This window comes from Pongo abelii, chromosome 8, assembly GCF_028885655.2.
Source record: "Pongo abelii isolate AG06213 chromosome 8, NHGRI_mPonAbe1-v2.0_pri, whole genome shotgun sequence".
In the NCBI taxonomy this organism is placed as follows: domain Eukaryota; kingdom Metazoa; phylum Chordata; class Mammalia; order Primates; family Hominidae; genus Pongo; species Pongo abelii.
Window position 1 is genome coordinate 16594229 of NC_071993.2, and position 25535 is coordinate 16619763.

At 39.0% G+C, this 25535-nt stretch overlaps 1 protein-coding gene across 1 annotated transcript in view; it reads left to right on the forward strand.

The window, feature by feature from the left end:
- Window positions 1-2156: 2156 nt before the first annotated feature.
- PTER (phosphotriesterase related) overlaps window positions 2157-25535 on the forward strand; it is a gene marked incomplete at its 5' end in the record, with an annotated part of 29702 nt that continues 6323 nt past the window's right edge. The window contains 3 exon segments of the mRNA NM_001133311.1: window positions 2157-2640; window positions 4175-4440; window positions 25020-25160. Of these exon segments, the coding sequence (NP_001126783.1) occupies window positions 2209-2640; window positions 4175-4440; window positions 25020-25160 (839 nt within the window).

Sequence of the window (25535 nt, forward strand, 5' to 3'; positions counted from 1 at the left end):
TCCATCATTTATGTCTTATAAGCCAATATATCTCAAACACCTGAGTTTCAGATAATTGCAGTGGCTTGTTATAAATTGGCATACAATTCTGTCACCCTCTGACCTGTGATGTTGTTTTCACCTTGTCTTACGTGTGTACTATACCCTTCACAAGTTTTCCCGTTGTTCCCCCAAATCATCTCCCCTCTCATCAGCCACTTCCTCTGAAAAGAAATAACCTAGGAAATACATGAATAGTTCCTAGAATTCGCAGAACAAAGCTATTTGTTGAATAAGGGCTGCGTGCCAAATACATCTACAGGTATTTTTACCTGTGGTATCTAATTTATTTTTACGACAGTCTATGAAATGTGCTTTGTTATTTTAATTTACAGATGACAAAAATGGAAGTCAAAGAAGGCTTTCAAGGGATATGGGGGAAATGATGACTTCAGAACGTTGTTTGAAGGAACAGTTTGAGAGCTTGGAAACACGTGATGCTCCTTTTCTTTAGTTCCCAGAGTGTGGGACTCGAATCCTGGTTTTGCTCTTGGCCATGCAGGAGTTTGTCCTCACTATTTTCAGTAGCTCTTGTTCCTTTATAAACCCTTCGTTTAGGAAATGTACTTTAAATTTTTTTTTGAGACATAATCTCGCTGTTTCCCTGGCTAGAGTGCAGTGGCGCGATCTCGGCTCACAGCAACTTCTGCCTCCTGGGTTCAAGCAATTCTTCTGCCTCAGCCTCCCAAGTAGCAAGGATTACAGGCACGCTCCACCACGCTCAGCAAATTTTTGTATTTTTAGTAGAGATGGGGTTTCACCATGTTGGCCAGGCTGGTCTCAAACTCCTGGCCTTATGTGATCTTCCCACCTCAGCCTCCCGAAAGTGCCGGGATTATAGGCATGAGCCACTGTACCTGGCCATTTAATTTTTACTTTAAACAAAATTTTTAAAAGGAAATGTACTTTTAAAGGAAAGCACTGGAATTGGCGTTCTTGGTATCACTGATAGACATTGGTGAACACTTAATTTGTGCTACAAATGAAAGCAAATCGAGAATAGAGAGGGCTTTGCTCTTTTTAGAGATAGCCGATTTCAGTTTCAATAAATCACAATCGCTTTCATTATGGCTAAGAATCTTTGCTTTTCAGTATTTTTGAAGTGTGTTTCTGTGTGCCCTAGACAATCAAGCATTCAACCTGAAGAGGTTCATTTGTTGTTGTTATTTCATTATTCAACCAAGTGCACTCCTCAGTTGTTTTGGGGAGGGGCGTATTCTATGAAGTCATGTGAGTCAGAGATCTTGTCTTTTGTTTCTTTATGGCTCTAATTTCTGACACATAATGGACCTTCAACAGAAATTTGTTTGTTTGGGTAGTGGAAGAACACTAGAAAGATCAGTTGTGGCCAGTCGCGATGGTTGACACCTGTAATCCAAGCACTTTGGGAGGCCAAGGCAGGCAGATCATCTGAGGTTAGGAGTTCAAGACCAGCCTGGCCAATATAGGGAAACCCTGTCTCTACTGAAACTACAAAAATTAGCCAGGCTTGGTGGCACATGCCTGTAGTCCCAGCTACTCAGGAGGCTGAGGCAGGAAAATCCCTTGAACCCGGGAGGCGGAGGCAAAAGTTGCAGTGAGCTGAGATCCCACCACTGCACTCCAACCTGGGCAACAGAGCAAGGCTCTCCCTGAAAAAGAAAATAAAAAGGAGGAAAGATCAGTTGCTTCGGGATATTTAATTTTGCTAAAAAGTGACAAGTGAAACAGTACTGATACATGGTTAGTTTGGATGTAAGTTATTGATTCTGAATACTTTTTTTTAATTACAATTACTGTTGATGTGTCCAAGAATGCATAGCTATGATTACAAGATACAATTAAGTTAAAGAAAAGTGAAATGAATATCAAAGAATATTTCCAGTAGATAAGGTTAGGACTAACTCAGGCAGAGGACTCCCAATAGAAGGGGTGGGAGGCAATTAACACCACGCATGTCACTTAGATCTGCAGTGGGGATAGATTCTGACGTCGGCGGGATCATGAGATCGTATCTCTAGTTTTATTGATTTGCCTTCTTACATGGATATATGTTCACAGCCTCCCATACCTTATGGACAAGAGTTTATGTGCGTGTTAAATATTCTGATTGTAGTTGTTTGTTTGTTTGTTTTTAGAAAAAAAGAAAAAATCCTCTTTTTAGAGCATCTGTTGGTGGTACCATCAGAAATGTCTTCCTTAAGTGGAAAAGTCCAAACCGTTTTGGGCCTTGTAGAGCCAAGCAAACTGGGCCGCACCCTGACCCATGAGCACTTGGCCATGACCTTTGACTGCTGTTACTGTCCACCTCCCCCATGCCAGGAAGCTATTTCCAAAGAACCTATCGTGATGAAAAATTTATATTGGATTCAGAAAAACGCCTATTCCCATAAAGAAAACCTTCAATTAAATCAGGAGACAGAAGCCATAAAGGAAGAATTGTTGTATTTTAAAGCTAATGGTGGAGGGGCTTTGGTGGAAAACACAACCACTGGGATTAGCCGAGACACGCAGACGTTGAAGAGGCTTGCAGAAGAGACTGGCGTCCATATCATATCCGGAGCTGGGTTTTATGTGGATGCAACTCACTCCTCAGAGACCAGGGCCATGTCAGTGGAGCAGGTAAAAAGCCTAAGTTCTTTGACAGTATTTGTTCATAAATTCAGAAGAGCCAGAACGTTGGAAATGCCCTGGGTTCAGAGGTAGCTGGGCATGCTACAGAAATTTGCTAGCTAGCAAAGACATCTGCCAGTTGGGGCCCCAGTTAGTAACACTGTATTTCATAAAGAAAGTGCCAATTTTGCAAGCAAGCCTTGTGGTAAAGAAAAAAGAAAATAATAATAATAAGTGTCAAAGAAAGAGATCTTCGTGCACTGGTCATTGGAAAATCCAACATGGTAATAGTTAGATTTGTGTATATCGTATCTGTCCTCAGTATTGGCACCACAGTCTATTTGTAAACCTCACTTTTCCATCTTCAGTTATGCTACCTCGATTTTTTTTCACCCTGGATTTTATAATAACCAGCAATGAAGATTCACTGTAGGGTGAAACTTGGCAGGCAAAGACTTGGCACATTTGTGAATATGTTTCACTCTCCTTTCACAAAACAGGAGAGGTGGAAGAAAATTCATTCCCCTGTGTTTTGTCATAATATGGTCTTAAGAATGGGCAGAAGGAAGTAAATTGTTTAGGGACAAAAAGAATAAGCTGCAAAACCTTTTTTTGCATGGGTATGTGTTCTTTTTCTAAACACACATGTATCTATTTATACATGTTTACACATATATGTATATATTCGTATGTATCTTCCATTGCCTGCATGACAGGCATAGGGTGTCAGCTAAGTCTTTGCAAAAGATCACTTACTCTCTAGAATATTTTTTATTTCAAAATTTTTTCTGCATTATTTTCCAACCAGGACTTTATTTTTTTTAATGTATTTATGTTGTTTAAAGACTATGCTGATGATGAGGATTATATATTCTTTCAACCACTCTTAGTGGTAACTATACATATGAACCCAAAAGTGTAATAGTAGTATAGTGTGCTGTGAATTTTCTGTGCTGTCTATGATAAAAGACTGAATAAATAGGAGAGAATTAAAGCATTTCTTGATGCCTTGTGCAGTGATGCAAGCCTGTAGTCCTAGCTAGTTGGGAGCCTGAGATGGGAGGATCACTTGATCTCAGGAGTTCAAGTCCAGCCTGAGTAACATGGTGAGACCTCTGCTTCTTTAAAAAAAAACAAAGAAGAAAGAAAAAGAATGAATTGATACACGGGACATAGATTCAATTGATTAGCAGTCTTGTATATTCTAGATGCTGCTCCCCAGGTTAAGTTACAGATTTTTTTTGCTTCATCCTGAATGTACTCTCGTTAAGTCACTTTGTCCCCCTCCAGCTTCCTAAAGCTATAAATTTCTTGTTAAATAATCACGGTATGATATTATCTAATCTTGGATTTAGTGAAACTTATTGATTTGCGATTTGGCCAGCAAAATGCCTTTTTCCTTGGCCAATATTAATTGATAAATATTGAATACATTTTTAAAAGAATGAATGACAAAATAAATAAATTCATTCCCATACTGTGGTGGATCTATTTTGATAAATTTCACAACCTATAAAATATGTTCCTTCTCACTCTTCCTTAGCTTACCGATGTCCTTATGAATGAAATTCTCCATGGAGCTGATGGAACCAGTATCAAGTGTGGCGTTATTGGAGAAATTGGTTGCTCTTGGCCTTTGACTGAGAGTGAAAGAAAGGTTCTCCAGGCCACAGCTCATGCCCAGGCTCAGCTTGGTTGTCCTGTTATTATCCATCCTGGACGGAGCTCCAGGGCACCATTTCAGATTATCCGAATATTGCAAGAAGCAGGTGCAGACATCTCCAAAACAGTCATGTCACACCTGGATAGGTAAGCAGGCTATCTTACAAATGAATGCAAACCACCATATAATTATTGCATGATCAAATTAAGAATCTACAGTAATCAGTCAATGCAATACTAATCATGTAGAGAAAACCACTAACTATATGGAAGGTAGTATTTATAAAGTTTCACAACTGACATGAATAAAAGTCAATGCTGCCATTTTTATGTCCCTCCTCTGTGTTAGATAGTATCCTAGGTATTTCACATAAGGTATTTTGCATAAGCCATTTCCTTTTGTTTACTCAATCCTTCATAACTCATAACAGGTGTCACTGTCTACTTCATTTCTTTGTCTCATGGGATGCTATCAAAGTAGCTGCCAATTCCACTTGCTCAATGTTTACCAGTAGTTGGAGTAATAAAATTATCACACATATAAAGGGAGGGAATGTCAATGGTTTCACCCAGAGAAGAAAACCGCAAATATAAGTGTTCACATTTGTGTCACTTGTGGTTTGAATCATCTGAATTTTGGAAAATACAATTATAAAAATAATGGTAATAAGTATAGCATTTGTTGGGTAGTATCATGCGTTAGTTTCCTATTGCTGCTGTAACAAGTTATCACAAACTGGGTGCCCCCAAACAACAGAAATTTAGTCTCTCAAAGTTCTGGAGGCCAGAAATCTGAAATGAAACATTGTCAGGGCCCCGCTTCCTCCAAAGGCTGCAGGAAGAATCTTTCCTTGCTTCTTCCATAGCCTCAGATCCAGCTGTTCCATGGTTTGTGGCTGCATAACTACAGTTTTTGCCTCTGTCTTCGCATAGCGTTTTCCTCACTGTCTATGTCTTCTCTTCTGTTTGTTACAACAACAGTTGCCATTGGATTTATGGCCCATCCAGATAATCCAGAATAATCTCATCTCAGATCATTTACTTAATTATATCTGCAAAGACGTTTTCCCCAAATAATGTCACTTTCAGAGGTTCCAAGAGTTAGAATATGGACCTATCTTGTTGGGGTTCACCATTTAATCCCTAAATATTATTTTCGATGCATAGGGGACAGTAAAATAAACGACGAAATGAAGAAATGCCAGCTGCTGTTAATTTTATGAACAAGTCTAACAGTGTTGCTAAGGCTACTCATTAGCCTTAAATTGAATTTATTACAGAATTAATACAGCACCAGTGAGACTAATAATATATTACAGTTACTTCTATCTTGCCTATTGGAGTAAAGCCATATTAACATATTGATAAATCCTGATTATCAGACCGGACACATTGTTATTTAATAAACAGTCCTACAAAATGTATTGATAAAATGCCTCTCCTTATGAGGCTGCAGTGAACCATGATCACACCACTACACTCTAGCCTAGGCAACAGAGCAAGACCCTGTCTCAAGAAAAAAAAAAAATTCTTCTACTTAATAAAAAATATTGTAAAATCATGTGCAGGAAATATAAACAAGTTGTAGTTATAGCAGAACAGAGAAGTCAGTATTAATGGGGAAACTGAGGCACAATAGGATAAAGGCAATTCTCCTGGCAACCAGGTTGGTATCAAGATCCATACTTGGCTATCTGGAGGAATCTTCTGGTTGCACTGATAAAGTAGAGGCATGCTTCTATATACTGGTCACAGAGGCAATGCATCAGACTGTGAAAACTAGACTCTTTGGACCCAGTGAGATCTTTAAATTCTGACTCTCATTGGTGGAAGATCTTGGACAGCTTAATTTGAATTTAAAACAATGTATTTTATAATGTTGCCTTGTATGATGTGGGATATATGTAGCACATTTATTGAGTAAGGATGATACTTTTTAAACATTGTGAAGTACTTCATACCTTCAAAAATGTATTACACTAATACTTTTAAATTTTATAAAATGTTTTAGATTCTTAAAAGCATTGCATTCTGCAGTTATTACACAGTGTAAGTGTTCTATGTCTATTAGAACATAATTGTTTATCATGTTCAAGTATTCTGCATTTCTACTAATTTAAATATATAAATACATAAATATATAATACATAAATATATATAATATATATAAATATATAAATATGTATAAATATATAAATATGTATAAATATATAAATATGTATAAATATATAAATATATAAATATGTATAAATATATAAATAAATATATAAATATATAAATAAATATATAAATATATATAAATATAAATATATATGTGTGTATATATATATGTATATATATATATATATATACATATATATATGGAGAGAGAGAGAGAGTCTCTCTGTCTTTTGCCCAGGCTGGAGTGCAGTGGCATGATTTTGGCTCACTGCAGCCCCAACCTCCCAAGTTCAAGTGATCCTCCAACCTCAGCCTCCCAAGAAGCTGGGACTACAGGCATGTGCCTCCACACCTGGCTAATTTTTATATTTTTTGTAGAGATAGGTTCTTGCCCTGTTGCTCAGGCTGGTCTCAAACTCCTGAGCTCAAGCAAGTCACTCATCTTGGCCTCCCAAAGTTCTGGGACTATAGGCATATGCCATTGTACCTGGTCATAAATTTATTTTAATTGCGTGCTTGACATTCCTTGGGATTCCTGAATGTAAGGATGTATCTTTCATTGTTTCTGAAAGGCCTCAGTCATTATCTCTTTAAATATTGTTTCACTCACATGTTGTTTATCATCTGTATCACAAACTCCAATTTGATATATGTAGGGCTTTCTTACCTATACTGTATATTTCTTAACATCTCTTTCATATTTCCATCCATGTGCATCACTGAGCTATAATTTCTTCAGTTTGATCTTCCTATTTACTACTTCTCTTTCCAACAGAATCAATCTGTCGCTTAGCCAATATATTTGGTTTATAATATTGAGAACTACATAGTTTTTCTGTTACCTGTTAAGTTCTAGTTGGTTACTTTTCATATCTGCTTGGTTAATTTTGATCATTTATTTTCCTTTCAACATGGTTTCAATTCAACCTTTAAAAAATATTAAACATACAATGTATAACTTGTAATTGATAAATCTAATTTCTACTGCCTTTGTTTTACTCTGATATAGTTTACTAGTTCTTCTGGCTGTCATTGATAGGAGGTTATTTCCTTATGTTTTAGAGTACAATTTTTTGTTGTGAGATCAGACTTCTTGGAAATTATTATGAGCGTTAGGCTGGTTTCCTCTTATCCCTGTTTTTTTTTTGGTTATTTATTCTTTATTTCTGGTAGGAAGTTGTGGCACTACTTACGTGGGACACTTTATGCTAAATTTTTTAATTGTGGTAAAATGTGCATAACATAAAATTTATCATCTTTTAAACATTTTGAAATGTACAGTTCAGTAATGTTGAGTGTATTCACTCCCCATGGCCTGTGACAAACGCCATTCTACTTTCTGTCTCTATGAATTTGACTACTCTAGGTACCTCATGTAGATGGAATCACATAAAGCTTTTTGTGACTGTTTAAACTAAATTTTAGACTTGAGAGACTTAGACCCACACAGGTGCTATGAGTTCTGACCCCTCAGCTTAGCAAGTGCAGGAATGGGGCTATGGATTCTCAAGGGAGATTTTTTCTCAACTTACCTTCCTTTCACTAGAAGACAAGACTGAGGAAGGTATATACAGATACCCATTGACTTAAGATGGGTTATGTTCCAATAAACCCATTGTAAGTCAAAAATATTGTAAGCTGAAAGTGCATTTAGTATACCTAGCCTACTGAACACCATGGCTTAACGTAGCCTACCTTAAACGTGCTCAGAACCCTTACATTAGCCTATAGTTCCACAGAATCATCTAACACAAAGCCTATTTTATAATAAGGTGTTGAACAGCTCATGTAATTTATTGAATACTGTACTGAAAGTGGAAAATGGAATGTTTCTCTGGGTACTTGAAGTACGGTTTCTAGTGAATGTGTATTGCATTCATGCCATTGTAAAGTCCAAAAAGCATTAAGGCAAACTAGCCAGGGACCATCTGTAATCTCCAAAAACTGTTTGTGGGGCAAGTTTTTACCTACTTCATCCTCAAGGATGTTGCCTTCCATATAAAGGGAGTAGCCCTTTATATGTCTCCAGTCTGATCTCCTACTCAGTTCAAGCCCAAGCTCTGTCTTACTTGGTTCATTAATTCCTTTTAGGCAAATGCTAGCTCTAGGTCTCAACTTATTCCTCATTTTCTCAGCTCTCTTGTTGTCTCTGTCCCCTGAGCAAGTAAGTGTTACTTTCCGATCAGCTAAACCAAACATTTCAAAATAGGGTGGTTTTTTTTCCCCTCTCTTCAATATAATGTAGTATTTTACATGCATTCTGCTGGAAAGTTTTTCTGTGAACATCTAGTCTGCCATACTGCTTGAAACTGGCTCAAGATGATTCGTAAAGAAGAATCTTTCTATCTCCATCTATTTACAGTTAGACATGTATGTAAGTTAGAAAATTATGCTTGGCACAAATAGAAAACAAGCTTTCATTGGAAAATGTGAAATAAACCTTTACTTCTACCACAGTAGTATTTCCCTGCTCATAAAATCAAACAATATATAAATTGCAAATGTTTTCTTTATTGCCTAGTGATATACATATATGTATACACTACACCTATATATACACATATGTATATATTTATGTATATACACACACATATGTATTTTTTTTCTGTTAAACAATAAAGATACATTACCAGATTTCCATTTGGCTGCAGTTTCAATATATCTCTCTAGAATGGCTCAGAACAGAATGGAAAGGTTGACCTGACATCAGACAAACTCAGAACATTCTAGAAAATTCTGAGACCATCGCTAGAGCAGCCATCCATTCTGTACCTATCTGATGGATTATTCAGGGTTCCAGTGCATGAAAAAGTCATACATGAAAGTATGAGCATTTCAGTAGGGAGGCGGCTAGGGAACATGGCTTTAGAAAAAGCAGTGCATTCGGAAAAACATACCAAATAAAGTAACAGAAAAAAATAATCAGGGAGGCAGATGCAGGCATTGTTAGCTCTTTGAAGTGGCTGTTCACAGCAAGACAGTGGCCATGCTGAAGTTTGACTGGGTCAGCCTCTCACAGACTCTCTGAGGTCTGCAGGGCTGTGCATACAATCTGAGCCGTACTGAACGGCCAAGGACTTCAGCTTTCTGTAATGGGGACAAATCACAAAAGGCATGTATTTCATGCAACGAAATGCACAGAAGCCTCACAAAACAGACCTGCATCCCCAAAACAAGGCCTCCAAAAAATAAAAACCAAGACAAAATGGCAAATCATTTCATTTCCCCCATCATGCCTTTTCAGACATTAAAAACCAAAAAAAGGCTCTGAGGCTACCCTGTGATTGGAAGATAATCAGGCGGTGGCTCTGCTTCATAGCCACCTCCAGAATGCTGGGACTCTCCAATTGGACTGACCCTCAGTCTTACCTACCCATGATCAGTTTATTTTTCCCCGTTAAAGTAGTATTTCCATCATTTGAGTATACAAAAATAAAATATTACAGTATGCCCCCAATCACATTGAAGCAGGTAAATATTTTTGAAGATATACAGTCTTCATTAGGATTCATGCATTTGTGTGGGTGCACACACACACACATACACACATTGCGACAACAACAACAAATTGCTACATGGCTATCCAAAAGGGGCATTTGGGACCCTGAGAGGGAAGAGTTAATGAATGGCCATCACCTTAGGAGACCTCCGAACTACATTATTGTCATGTGACCATTGGTGACCTGCTTAAGGTCATTTACTAGGAGATAACAGCTTGACAAGATAAATCTGCTTCTGTGTCTAGGCCGTCCCCTAACCATCTGCTCCCTTTAAGAAACATGGGCCTGTTGGCTGCTGTGAATGTAACCCTTGGGAACATTGCAGGGGGCTACCCTTGATGGTTACAGCCACCCAAAGTCAACATTTATTGGAAAAGAGCACCTGGCACTTAAGTGTTCGTGCTTGGTCTTAATCTATGAAGCCTTTCTACCTTTCAATCACTGATTATAATTTTACTACTTGTTAAAACTCTACCCACATGTCCAGGTGACGTGTAATGATAGCACTGCCTTGGCTTCCAGTCTAATACAGGCTAGATGAGATTGAAAAAAACAACACCCCACATATATCCTTTTTGCCATTCATCTTCAAGGAGATTTTATCCTTAATGGACTACTAGAGTGGCAATAGGTATTTTTATGACAACAAAATTCTTTACCTATGAAAGCTGAGTAAAACAGCATGGCTGGCAGGTATTTGGGTAGCAACTATTTACTGATTAAGTTTTTTAGCCCCCTGGAGGGGCAACAGACAGGTGCTGTGTGCTTGAATCTTTTTTCTACTTGGTTATCTATTCAACAAGCCAAAGGGCTTTGACAGAAATCCAGGGCCTAGAGTTTGATTAAGGGCACAATGATAATTAAGTGAAGGAAAATAGCGCATCACTGTCTTTGAAAATTCCTAGCTGAGGAAGGTAGAGGAATTGACCTAAGGGTTTCTGAAAGACAACAAGAGGGAAACATTTAGGGAACCGGCCAACAGCACATTTTATTCCCTTTGCCTCTGATCATTCGTGCCAAATTGGCCAAACTCTTGGAAAGCTATAATTTTGATATTTTTTTCATGCTCTTAATTAGATGAAAGAAGAGAGTGGGATATCACATCATTCATTCATTCCACAAATACTTGCATGTCTAATTACCATATACCAGATGCTGGGCTGTAGCCTGAAGAACAACCCACTCTCTGCCTTCAAAGTCATTATTTAATTATAATTATGGTGATTTTTAACCTTAAGGTTTTCTGTGAAAAGTCACAAAAAATAATTATGTGGTTTCCTTGGAACTTACACACATTTAATCCCTGTGAATATTCGTGAATTAATGGGAAGTCATTCAAAAACAATTCCAAGCAAATGTTTGACAAACTGAAATTGAGCAAAACATACTGATATAGTTAAGTAATACAGTGGTGTTTAAGAACAATTGGAATGCTATGTGCATGTATTTGTTTGTAACATCTAGAATCCTATGAATATGGCACTGAGTTTCTTTTATTCTTAAAAACAATTTTTTTTTTAATTTTTAAGAGTAAAAGAGATGGGGACTTGCTATGTTTCTTTCCCAAGTTAATTTTCAACTCCTTCCTCAAGTGATCCTCCTGCCTCGGCCTCCCGAAATGCTGGCGTGACAGGCGTGAGCCCCTGAGCCGGCCAGAAAAATTATTTTTAACCCTAAAGTGTTATGCAAATGTTTCCCACCTCTGCCCTAATTATTGCTTACTATGTATTTTCTCTCAACATGTAGAACCTATGGAAGGAAGAAAGGGAAAGGCGGAGGGAGGGAGGCAGAAAGGAAGGAAGGGGAGGGAGGGAGAAAGAAAGAAGAGAAAGAAAGAAGGAAAAAAGGAAAGAGAAAGAAATCCAGGCAAATATTTGACAAAGTAAAATGCACCAAAATTCTTTATATTCATAAATAGTGCCAAATAAAATGCAATAAAGTTATGGTGATAATTAATAATTAATTGTGGAGTATCCCAAATTATACCGTTTTGGACAGACTTGCCTTCCTGGTGAAAGGGAAATGCTGGCATGTGCTCTATCCAGTACATTCCACCCACCAAAGCCTTCCACGAGTAATTTTTTTTCTAAAGCAATTTTTCATGACTCTGACACCATTCCCATGAAATGTGACATTTTAACAAATAGGATTGCCATGTCTATGAGATTTGTCTTCACTCTCCTCAATATCGTCATTCCCTGAACCGTGTATCGCCTTACATGAAAAACGCAACCTCTTTTGTGCTATGTGGTAGCTGAAGAGTTCATATGGTAAAAAGCTCTTCCTGGGATGTATAAACTGTGAAATGCATTCTAAAATAAAGTTTTAATTACACTTTGTAATTCGGAGCCAACTTCTGGGTTTAGTCTAATTTAAACAAGGGTTTTTCTCTCTTGCAGCCATCTGTTCCTTTTGCTTAAGCCTACACTTAAGTCATAATATTGAAAGGGTGACGTCATTCCTTCCTATGATGTCATTAAACATTTCTTTAGCGACCCAAGCAGTCAGAGAACTGAATAAAGTGGTGGGGGGAGATGCTTGTTAAAATACAGATAATAGCATACTGAATTTTTTTATTATTTTTCGTTCCCAGTTATTCTCCAATACCAAAAATATTGTTCAATAAAAGTCATGCCTTCATGCAAAAAGAATCCCATAAAAAATAAATTTTTAAAATACCTACGTATTTGGGCATAAACTAGTATATTAATGCAAACGTACCACTCTCATTTATGGCTTGAGTCTGGATCAAACTAAAATTCTTGGCAAATTGTTAGTAGAAGTAGCAAATTATATATTTTTAATCATAGGCAATGTTTAGACCACACATTAAAAATTTACATCATCTCTATTTACTTTCTATTTTTGACATTTAAATTTATTTTTAATTGAGATCAGTTAAATTCCATCAATTAAGAATTTCTCAGATCTCATAGTTGCAGTGGAGCTGTCATTAGCAGTGTAAGAATATACAAGAATAATGTTTTAAAATTATGTTAATATCAGAGTATAGTAAATTAGGTTATAATCACTCAATTATAGTAATTTGCTTTTTTAAAATATTGCATTATAAACATTTTAAAATTAATTTTAGGTTATTAAGTGTATAATTCTAGTTGAGTTTAATAATTATTTTAAGTAGTTGTTGAAAAACTTAAAAAAAATAAGAATTCCACATAGTTGTACAAATATTCGTTGGTTCTAAATTGATAAACTCAAGGGAGAGGAGTACAAAGATTTTTTGGAATTACTTTTTTTTTTTTTTTTGAGACATTGTCTTGCTCTCTTATCCAGGCTGGAGTGCAGTGGTGCCATCTCAGCTCATTGCAACCGCCACCTCCCAGGTTCAAGTGATTCTTGTGCCTCAGCCTCCTAAGTAGCTGAGATTACAAGCATGCACTACCACGCTCAGCCAGTTTTGTATTTTTAGTAGAGATGAGGTTTTGCCATGTTGGCCAGGCTGGTCTCAAACTCTCGACCTCAAGTGATCCACCCACCTCAGCCTCCCAAAATGCTGGGATTATAGGCGTGAGCCACCGCGCCCGGCCTGGAATTACTTTTTTGGTAAACAATTTTTAATGATCAGTCATTGAAATTCAACAATTTTTTCAATAAATCAGTTGTATATATAAGCATTCTATTGTTATTTTATTTGTATGCCAATTTTTAAAACATACTTAATCAAGTCTGTAAGTTTTATCAGGGAATGCAATTTATGATTCTTCAGATGTCAGGGCCTGAGCTAGCTCCATGAGCCACATAGAGCTGCCCTCACAGGCCCACCACTTGCCCAAGGAATTCACAAAGTCAAATGGGTGATGAGTTACAATTAAATCAAAGCTCAGCACAATGGAAAGGGCACTAGATTAGGAGTTGGAATACCTGCATTGTTGATCACTTTAAAGAAGACCCATGTTTTTGTTTCTTTATTTGTGCAGTGACATTAATATGTGACATAATTATTTCACCAGTCTATTGTGAGTTTCACAACCTGCTCCTTGTTCTTGTTATTTAATGGTGCCAACATCTAACCAGTTGCCCAAGCAAGACAGGCTTGTGATTCTCCTCCTGCATGGCTGTCCCTGTGGAGCCAATGCCTCATCCTTCACTCTTGCTGCTGTGCTCCGTAATCTGGCTAATAACAGCGCTATTTACCCAGCTGTTAGCCTAAAGACCTCCAAATACAAGCTCTCCTATCCACTCCTCTGGTGTTCTCTGAATTCAGCCCCTCATTTATCATTTGAATTATTATAAGTCTCCAAACACAAATCCCTCCCTTAGTTTTGGTCCCAGATCTTGCCTCCACAATCCACCAGATCTTTCCAAAGGCCATTCTAATTATATCCCTGATCCTGACTTAAAACCCTCCAATGGGTCACCTTTGCCTCAGGCACAAAATCTGAAGGCCTTGGTCTTCTGGTTCCCTCGCCTCCCTCCACCTTATCTCTCGTTATTCCCAGTATGCGCACAGTCTCTGGGCCAAAGCCACACTGACCATGTCTTTGAGTGCCCTGTATTGGTTGTCCTTATATGCATCTCACACATGCTATTCTCTCTGCTGTGAATGTTCTATTTCCCCTTATCTATTTAGCAGAATCTTTCTTCAGAATGCAATTCAGCAGGGGTTTTCTCCTCTATGAAGCTTTTCCAGAACCAGCCAACCACTGTTTGATATCTCCTTCTCTTTGCCAGCCTAGTTCCTAGCAGCACTCTTACCATGACACTTGGTAAATTCTGTACAGCAAGTGTTTGTTTCCGTGGCTCTTTTCCGTAGTAGATACTGAACTTCTTCCCAGATGGGACTGGTGTTATTTGTGTTTGCTTTCCCCGCTCATGGCTGATTGCAAGTAGGTGATCAACAATTTATTGTTAAATGGATGGATGGATAGATGGATGGATGATTCCCCTCTCTTCTCCCCTTTCTCTGATAAACTACACCCTTTTTGCCTCTCAGCAGGTGATTCTCTGGATTTTTTTTTTTTTTTTTTTTTTTTTTTTGAGATGAAATCTCACACTGTCACCCAGGCTGGAGTGCAGTAGCGCAATCTTGGCTCACTGCAGCCTTTGCCTCCTGGGTTCCAGTAATTCTCCTACCTCAGCCTCCCAAGTAGCTGGGATTATAGGCACCTGCCACCACGCCTGGCTAATTTTTGTATTTTTAGTAGAGACAAGATCTCACCATGTTGCCCAGGCTGGTCTCAAACTCCTAACCTCTGGTAATCCATTCAACTTGGCCTCCCAAAGTGCTGGGATTACAGGCATGAGCCATATGCCCAGCCTGTCTGGATAGTTCATCTTGAACCCTGCCAACATTTGTCTAAATAGTGTCCTTTAAGACTCAACTCAAATGAATCAAAGTGAATCAAGTGAAAAAAATTAAGTGTTTCATTCTTCTTTTGTAATACTTTGTATTTATTTGTACTTAAATGTTTTTAGCACATTTAACTATAATTATTAGCTTAAATATCTTCCTTCTGCAGACTTTAATTTCCTTGAGATAGCATTTTAAATTTCTTATTCATGTCTATATTCCTAACACAGAGAATAGCACAAGACAGCTGATAGTAGATGTTCACTGAATTAATTTATGAAGGTGTGTTTCAATGTGTGAAATGAAATAAAGTACCTGAGAGTTATTTGAAACTGTAAAGCCCAAGACAAATGGTAGGTGCTTTCGTTATCTTGATCCTACCCACGGATCAAATTCTTTCCTCTGCTCCTCAGTTCTTTCTACCTAGGGAGCCCACAGACCCTTGTCTAAATTATCACTTCATGCAGACTTCCTTTCTCCCACACAGAGTGCATTTTGACATTAAACTAAACCCCTCAGCATACGGATAAGATCTAGAATATAAAAGGGGGTTGAAAATAGAATCACCTGTCTTGCATTATAGTACCAGCCTTAAGAAACTGGGTAAATGATAACTGTATTCTGAGAATAAAGAGCCAAATCACTTTGGACACCATTTTTTTTTTTTTTTTAGCTGATGGCAATTTATTTTCCCTAAATTTATGCCTGTTTCTTATATACAGAAAAGTTACTTACTAGTTGAGCAAAAGTATAAAATATGCAGCAGAAGAAATGATATCATATGAATGACATGAGCAAGTACTTGATACAAAAATCTGGTCTTCCTTCTGGGAAATCCCAGGATATTTTGTAAATGACATTGCAATCATTTCATCCACCTTGAAGATGGGACTTTTTTTCAGTGTGAAATGCGGTAGCTCTTCTGTGTGTCACAATCACTTCACTGACTCTTCAGGGGAAGAAGTGAAAAATACTGACCTTAAAAGCTGGGAAAGGTTGGAGTAAGAAAGAATAGAATTATTCATGGATGGCCGGGCGCAGTGTCTCACATTGTAATCCCCGCACTTTGGGAGGCCGAGGCAGGCAGATCAGCTGGCGAATCAGCTGAGGTCAGGAGTTTGAGACCAGCCTGGCCAACATGGCGAAACCCCGTCTCTACTAAAAATACAAAATTAGCCGGGTGTGGTGGTGGGCACTTGTAATCCCAGCTACTCGGGAGGCTGAGGCAGGAGAATCGCTTGAACCCAGGAGGTGGAAGCTGCAGTGAGCCAAGATCGCGCCACTGCACTCCAGCCTGTGTGAAAGAGCGAGCCTCTATCTCAAAAAAATAAAATAAAAAACAACTCTCAAGAAGTATTCATGGATATAGAATGCAGAATGAGGAAAACTGGCTGAGGTTAGCACCTCCACTCTTCTAAGATGTGCTATGAGATCATTGGTGACTGGGAGGGACAGGACCTCTGTTTAATCCTCATCTGCTGGATGGCACACAGAGTTCATTTTCCCATGGTAATATACTGACATTTGGGGTCAACCCTCTCCAAGTGAAAAAGAAAGTCACTTGCATAAATGCAACTTCAGTAGCGCTTTGGCAGTCCCTGGAAGCCATCCAGCTGAATGTCAATTTCACATGGGTAAGTCACCTTGTTAGACGTTCACGGTGCAAGGTGCTTGTTCCTGGGTGTTACTGCGATGGTGAGTGTGTCTCCGTGGTGTGAGTGCCTTGTAGGAGGAACGGAGTTGCCGTGGTGTTTGGGTGTTCTCACCCCTGGAGGGGCAGCCTGGTCTAAGAACATGGCCTCTGAACACAAAAGCAGTTTGGGTTTGTTTGAAGCTCTTCAGGCTGAGACCTGAGTTTATCTTTTCTGAGACTTAAAGTCCTCATCTGTAAGATGGGGACAGTCACACCTTCCTGATAGAGCTTCTGTAAGGATTAAACGAGCTGGGGCCATATTAAATACCTGATGACTATCAGGTGTTGATTTTCTTGTTTCTGGTCCCACCCCTTATTAATATCTCATACCACATTCTACTTATTTTCAGGACTTCCCTTTGAAACCCATGTGTGATCACTCACACTATTTTCTTCCCCTGAATTTTCCACTCAGTTTGTTTTGTCAATAAGAAGAATTTAAAGGAATTCATTCCCATTTTTATTTTTAATTTAATTATTTTATTGATTGATTGGTTGATTTATTTATTGGAGACAGGGTCTCACTTGCTCTGTCACCTAAGCTGGAGTGCAGTGGCTTGATCGTGACTCACTGCAGCCTTGACTTCCTGGGCTCCAACAATCCTCCCACCTCAGTCTCCTGAGTAGCTGGGACCCCGGGCGTGCACCACCCTCACCTGGCTGATTTTTTGTATTTTTGTTAGAAATGGTTTTTTGTTTTTGTTTTTTTTATTATACTTTAAGTTTTAGGGTACATGTGCACAATGTGCAGGTTAGTTACATATGTATACATGTGCCATGCTGGTGTGCTGCACCCATTAACTCGTCATTTAGCATTAGGTATGTCTCCTAAAGCTATCCCTCCCCCCTCCCCCCACCCTACAACAGTCCCCAGAGTGTGATGTTCCCCTTCCTGTGTCCATATGTTCTCATTGTTCAATTCCCACCTATGAGTGAGAATATGCGGTGTTTGGTTTTTTGTTCTTGCGATAGTTTACTGAGAATGATGACTTGCAATTTCATCCATGTCCCTACAAAGGACATGAACTCATCATTTTTTATGGCTGCATAGTATTCCATGGTGTATAGGTGCCACATTTTCTTAATCCAGTCTATCATTGTTGGACATTTGGGTTGGTTCCAAGTCTTTGCTATTGTGAATAATGCCGCAATAAACATACGTGTGCATGTGTCTTTATAGCAGCATGATTTATAGTCCTTTGGGTATATACCCAGTAATGGGATGGCTGGGTCAAATGGTATTTCTGGTTCTAGATCCCTGAGGAATCGCCACACTGACTTCCACAATGGTAGAACTAGTTTACAGTCCCACCAACAGTGTAAAAGTGTTCCTATCTCTCCACATCCTCTCCAGCACCTGTTGTTTCCTGACTTTCTAATGATAGCCATTCTAACTGGTGTGAGATGGTATCTCATTGTGGTTTTGATTTGCATTTCTCTGATGGCCATTGATGGTGAACATTTTTTCATGTGTCTTTTGGCTGCATAAATGTCTTCTTTTGAGAAGTGTCTGTTCATGTCCTTTGCCCACTTTTTGATGGGGTTGTTTGTTTTTTTCTTGTAAATTTGTTTGAGTTCATTGTAGATTCTGGATATTAGCCCTTTGTCAGATGAGTAGGTTGCGAAAATTTTCTCCCATTTTGTAGGTTGCCTGTTCACTCTGATGGTAGTTTCTTTTGCTGTGCAGAAGCTCTTGAGTTTAATTAGATCCCATTTGTCAATTTTGGCTTTTGTTGCCATTGCTTTTGGTGTTTTAGACATGAAGTCCTTGCCCATGCCTATGTCCTGAATGGTAATGCCTAGGTTTTCTTCTAGGGTTTTTATGGTTTTAGGTCTAACATTTAAGTCTTTCATCCATCTTGAATTAATTTTTGTATAAGGTGTAAGGAAGGGATCCAGTTTCAGCTTTCTACATATGGCTAGCCAGTTTTCCCAGCACCATTTATTAAATAGGGAATCCTTTCCCCATTGCTTGTATTTCTCAGGTTTGTCAAAGATCAGATAGTTGTAGATATGCGGCGTTATTTCTGAGGGCTCTGTTCTGTTCCATTGATCTATATCTCTGTTTTGGTACCAGTACCATGCTGTTTTTGTTACTGTAGCTTTGTAGTATAGTTTGAAGTCAGGTAGCATGATGCCTCCAGCTTTGTTCTTTTGGCTTAGGATTGACTTGGTGATGCAGGCTCTTTTTTGGTTCCATATGAACTTTAAAGTAGTTTTTTCCAATTCTGTGAAGAAAGTCATTGGTAGCTTGATGGGGATGGCATTGAATCTATAAATTACCTTGGGCAGTATGGCCATTTTCACGATATTGATTCTTCCTACCCATGAGCATGGAATGTTCTTCCATTTGTTTGTGTCCTCTTTTATTTCATTGAGCAGTGGTTTGTAGTTCTCCTTGAAGAGGCCCTTCACGTCCCTTGTAAGTTGGATTCCTAGGCATTTCATTCTCTTTGAAGCAATTGTGAATGGGAGTTCACTCATGATTTGGCTCTCTGTTTGTCTGTTATTGGTGTATAAGAATGCTTGTGATTTTTGCACATTGATTTTGTATCCTGAGACTTTGCTGAAGTTGCTTATCAGCTTGAGGAGATTTTGGGCTGAGACAATGAGGTTTTCTAGATATACAATCATGTCATCTGCAAACAGGGACAATTTGACTTCCTCTTTTCCTAATTGAGTACTCTTTATTTCCTTCTCCTGCCTAATTGCCCTGGCCAGAACTTCCAACACTATGTGGTTTTGCCATGTTGCCCAGACTGGTCTGGAATTTGTGAGCTCAAGTGACCCTTCCACCTCAGCCTCCCAAAGTGCTGGAATTAATAGGCATGAGCCACTGTGCGCAGCTGAATTCATTTCTTAATTGCCTTCACATTAATATTTAGTTACCCGAAGGAGGTCATATCAATAAATGGCAGTTAAAAAATCAGAAAAAAACCCTGCATATATACGTATGTATGTCTTGGTTTTTTTATGACAGCAAATTTCTCCTCCCCTCTTTTTCTTTCTATTTGTTTGTTTATGTTATAGAGGCAGGGTCTCTCTGTGTTTTGTCTCAAACTCCTGGGCTCAAGCAACCCTCCCAGAGGCTCATCCTCCCAAAGTGCTGGGATTACAGGCATGAGCCACTCACTGCATCTGGCCTTGCCCCTTTTTTCAACTGCGTTTTCCTGATGTGTAAAATATCAGCCTAATTGCTTCCCTTCTGAAGCAATCTCCCCTCGCATGTGACCGTGAAATTTTTAAGAGCATTTTTACAGAGGAACCAGCTTCCCCAAAGTCACACCCCTTTATATAAGCTTTTTGAGTGGATAAGCATTCACAAGGATTACTTTTTTTTTTTTTTTTTTTTTTTTTTTTGAGACAAGGTCTCACTCTGTCACCCAGGCTGGAGTGCAGCAGTGCGACCATAGCTACTGCAGCCTCAAACTCCTGGGCTCAAATGATCCTCCCACCTCAGCCTCTTGAGTAACTGGGACCACAGGCACATACCACCACGCCCTGCTAATTTTTAAAGTTTCATTGTAGAGACAGGGTCTTGCTTTGTTTCCAAGGCTAGTCTCAGACTCCTGAGCTCAAGGGATCCTTCCACCTTGGCTTCCCAAAGTGCTGGGATTACAGGAGTGAGCCAATGTGCCCGGCCAGGGGTTACTTTTGAAACTTACATGTGTGGATGAATCTTATTGAACAGTGTTAGTCTTCCTCTAGAAAGACATCTCTGCTTATTGTGAGATTCTTCAGTTAACTTTTATAACGTAGGTAACATTTATATTTCATTGCATCTGGAGAATTGGGTCCCTACAGTCCCCATTCATCTTTTATTTTTTATTTGTTTATATTTCTTTTTTTAGAGTAAGGGGCTCACTCTGTCTCCCAAGCTGGAGTATAGTGGTGTGATCATAGGTCACTGCAGCCTTGAACTCATGGGCTCAAGCAATCCTCCTCAGGCAGCCTTGCAAGTAGCTGGGACCACAAGCATGAGCCACCATGCCTGCCATCTCCTCATTCCTCTTTTATTTTATTTTTTTATTTTTATTTTTTGAGACACAGTCTCACTCTGTCATCCAAGCTGGAGTACAGTGGCACGATCTCGGCTTACTGCAACCTCTGCCTTCCAGGTTCAAGCGATTCTCCTGCCTCATCCTCCTGAGTAGCTGGGACTGCAGCGCATGCCACGAGACCCAGTTAATTTTTGTATTTTTAGTAGAGCCAGGGTTTCACCATGTTGGCCAGGCTGGTCTTGAACTCCTGACCTCAAATGATCCACCTGCCTTGGCCTCCCAAAGTGCTGGGATTACAGGTGTGAGCCCCCATGCTCAGCCAATATTTGTAATATTCATTTCTTAGTTGACTTCACACTAGTGTTTAGTTATCCAGAGGGGGTCATATCACTATATGTCAGTTAAAAAAATGAATAACTACACACACACACACACACACACACACACACCATAGTAAGAAAGTAAGCAGTTGTCATGATTACCATAGTTCCTTTCTCTTTGATCATGTCATTCAGATTGTCTAAAATAACTGTAAAGATTTAATCCTGCTTACTATATATAGTTACCCTCTGACTTAGCAATTAACAATCTCCACAAGCGAATCCTTTCTTACCTTTCTGGGCTTTTCACTTTCTTCCCCCCATACTATCCTTTGATGGTAAACTCTCCATTTTTCAAGTGCAGTTTGAGGGTACCATGGGGAGGAAATTTCAAATTAAAAATTAAAGCACACTCTGTCTACATTCAGTCATTGTAATTCTGGAAAATGTCCTTTGAGTAAAAAACAATATTTAGCAATGGGAGAAGCCATACAGTATGGTGGTTTACAGCGTAAGTTCTAACTTTGAGATGAATTTAAATTCTAGCACGTCACCTTGAGTGAGTATCTAATCAAGTCCCAGTTTCTCGGTCTTTAAAATTGAGAGCTGCTGGGATCATGGAGAGTATTAAATGAGATAATACATGTAATGCACTTCGCACAATGTCAGACACATAGTAAGTTCTCATAATTGTCATCATGGTGATAATGATGCTAAGTGACTTTACTTTTTATTTTCAATTGGAGCTAAGGCTAAGGAGTTTTCTAAGGCTTTACACTTACCACGGACTTTTCACTAAGTATATGCCTGGATATAGCACTGAAAATTTAGAAAAGTTATTCTCAAGGCATTGGCCCAAAGGACAGAAAAAGCCATGAGGAGCAGAAATAAGAGTATGATCCAACCTGTAACTGGTGGCTCCATTTCCCTGCTGACTCCTCCCCTCCCCCAGTACCCTGCCCATATTGGATAATTAACACACTGAATTTACTCAAAAGGAAAAATACTAAACTTACCTCTCCCCGCTTACGTTACTTTAATTGTGTATATTTTGTTTTTTTCAAGTATGGTTCTTTGGGGAAAACAGAATATGTTTTCTATAGAAAAACACATATTCTTTCAGCCTAGTAATTTTGGAAGCAAAAGATGGTCTCCATGGTAAGAAGATGGAAAATGAGTAGTATTAATAGAAGATAGCACAGAACTAATGTACATTTTATAGTATAAAGGAAAGATTTTTTAGCCTCCCTGCCTAAAACAACATCGTGAACTCTAAATTATGCTAATTTGGTGAAGAAAATGAAAATGAGCCAGCCAGGGTATGATAGCTCAGAATGAAAGTCAGTAGTCAACTCCCAGGAACCTCACAGGAAAGGAGAAACTTCCCGCACCCATGGCACACGGAGGCTTAATTGGTTCTCCTATGGTTTATAAGAAAAGCTTTGACCAGGCACGGTGGCTCACGCCTGTAATCCCAGGACTTTGGGAGGCTGAAACAGGTGGATCACCTGAGGTCAGGAGTTCGAGACCAGCCTGGCCAACATGGCAAAACCCCGTCTTTACTAAAAATACAAAAATTAGCAGGGAGTGGTGGCACACACCTGTAGTCCCAGCTACTCGGGAGGCTGAAGAAAGAGAATCACTTGAACCCGAGAGATGGAGGTTGCAGTGAGCCGAGATCATGCCACTGCACTCCAGCCTGGGCGACAGAGGGAGACTCCGTCTCAAAAAAAAAAAAAAAAACTTTGAAAATACTTCTGACCTCTTAGAAGTAGATTCATGGACACATGATAGGGCTTTTTTTTTTTTTTTTTTTTTTTTTGTATTTTTAGTAGAGATGGGTTTTCACCATGTTGGCCAGGCTGGTCTCAAACTCCTGGCCTCAAATGATCCACCCACCTTGGCCTCTCAAAGTGCTAGGATTACAGACGTGAGCCACCACGCCCAGCCACATATTAGTGCTTTTTGTTTTTTGAGATGGAGTCTTGCTCTGTCACCCAGGCTGGAATGCAATGGCACTATCTCAGCTCACTGCAACCTCTACCTCCCAGTTTCAAGTGATTTTCATGCCTCAGCCTCCCGAGTAGCTGGGATTACAGGTGCCTGCCACCACCCCCAGCTAATTTTTGTTTTGTTTTTGTTTTTGTCTTTTGAGATGGAGTCTCACTCTGTTGCTCAGGCTGGAGCACAATAGTGTGATCTCAGCTCACTGCAACCTCTGTCTCTCAGGTTCAAGCAGTTCTCCTGCCTCAGCCTCCCAAGTAGCTGGGATTACAGGCACCCACCACTATGCCCAGCTAATTTTTCGTATTTTTAGTAGAGATGGGGTTTCACCATGTTGGCCAAGCTTGTCTTGAACTCCTGACCTCAGGTGATCCACCCACCTCGGCCTCCTAAACTACTGGGATTACAGGTGTGAGCCACCACATCCGGCCATTTTTGTACTTTTAGTAGAGACGTGGTTTCACTATGTTGGCTAGACTGGTCTGGAACACCTGACCTCCAGTGATTCACCCACCTCGGCCTCACAAACTGCTGGGATTGAGCCACTGCACCCTGCCACAAAATAGTGCTTTAATCCTCACATCGTGGAGTTCCCAAAGTAATAGACATATCAACATGGATAAAAAGCCAGTAAGACAATGACTGTCTAATGTTCGCAACTCATCTCCAGGCCAATTTCCAATCCCAAACAATCCCTTACATTTCTCTAGGTCCTTCATTCCTTTCATGCAATGTCTAATGGGGTATACTTTTCCTTCATTCCCTTTGTGCAGTGTCTTCCTTCCCTTCATGAAATGTCTAATGGGTATATTTTTCCTTCACTTTTTTTTCCCATATTGTCTTCTGCTAGGATGTTTTTATTCCTTCTTAGCTCTCTGTGTGATTGGATCTCTACAGTGGTATTTTGGGGTTACCTTAGTTCATCTCTTTTTACTTGTTATAATGCAAATTTCTTGATATAATCTACTCTTGCTCTGTACTCTACTCTTGTCTGTAGCCTGTACTTGTCTTACATTTCTCTCCTTTCCCTTTCATTTACATAATCTTACATCCTAAAATAGTTTTATTCTTTATATGATATCTATTGAAATGAGAAGATATCCATAAAATTTATCATAAAATAATAAATTTTATTTAAAAAATAAGCACTCCAGAACATAAATATCTGTATGAGTATTGTGCCTTAAAGAAAATGTTGGAATGATATTCTTTAAAGGCTTTAGAATTAATTTTAGAACCACTTTACAATCTTCACAAGAAAATCACCCTGCTACCATAGGGCAAAGCCTCATGTGTTACCCAGATTCGCATTATTCACCTAATTCACCAGACCTGAGGCCAGATTTCCTTTGATAGTTTTTACAGTTCATAGCAGTCCTTAGAGGATGAAAATTTACCCCATTAAGGATTCTCAAAATAGTGTGGGGGCATATTCTGAACACAGTTCTGAGGGAGAATTCCAAACTTGCTTTGGAATAATGGAAGCATCATTAAACTAAGTCTGTAGTACCCAAGTACTTTAGAGGGGAAAACTCCTTTTTAGATGAGTAAGTTCTGTTGTTTCTAGTAACAAATTGAACTTACTGTTTTATACTCACATCATTAAGAGCCATTTCAGAAGTTTCTGTTACTTGACTTCAACTATGTTCTTGTACATAGTGTGCTTGAAACTTCTAGTATGTACATGTAGAAAACGGGCTCTTCATAATAACAATTTATCTGTCATATTGTTTCTAGGACTATACTTGATAAGAAGGAGCTCTTGGAGTTTGCTCAACTTGGCTGCTACTTGGAATATGATCTCTTTGGTACTGAACTACTTCATTACCAACTCGGCCCAGATATTGACATGCCTGATGATAACAAAAGAATTAGAAGGTAAGTATGGTAAAGTCTCTCATAGCATTCCCTTTCCCTAGCCCTTTTTGATTGTCATATCTAGGGAAGTATTAGCAAAGATTCAGAAAACAGTAAGCAGGCTGAAGCACAGACTTGCAGAGAAAAATATATCTATGCTGTTTCAGGGAGAAAATCTCTCTATATTATTTTAAGGAGAAAATGAGTCATCCTAAGTAGGCTAAAGCTTAGCAGAGCCTTAGAAGTTCAGTGCAGATGGGCAGCTGACAGGAAACACAGATAATACCCAACCCCTGCCATGAAAATCAGAGAACAAGGGACATTTTCCTCTTTTTACCCCTAATGAAATAAGCTGTTCCTCTGTCAGGTTGACCACACTAAAGCCATAACTTCCTA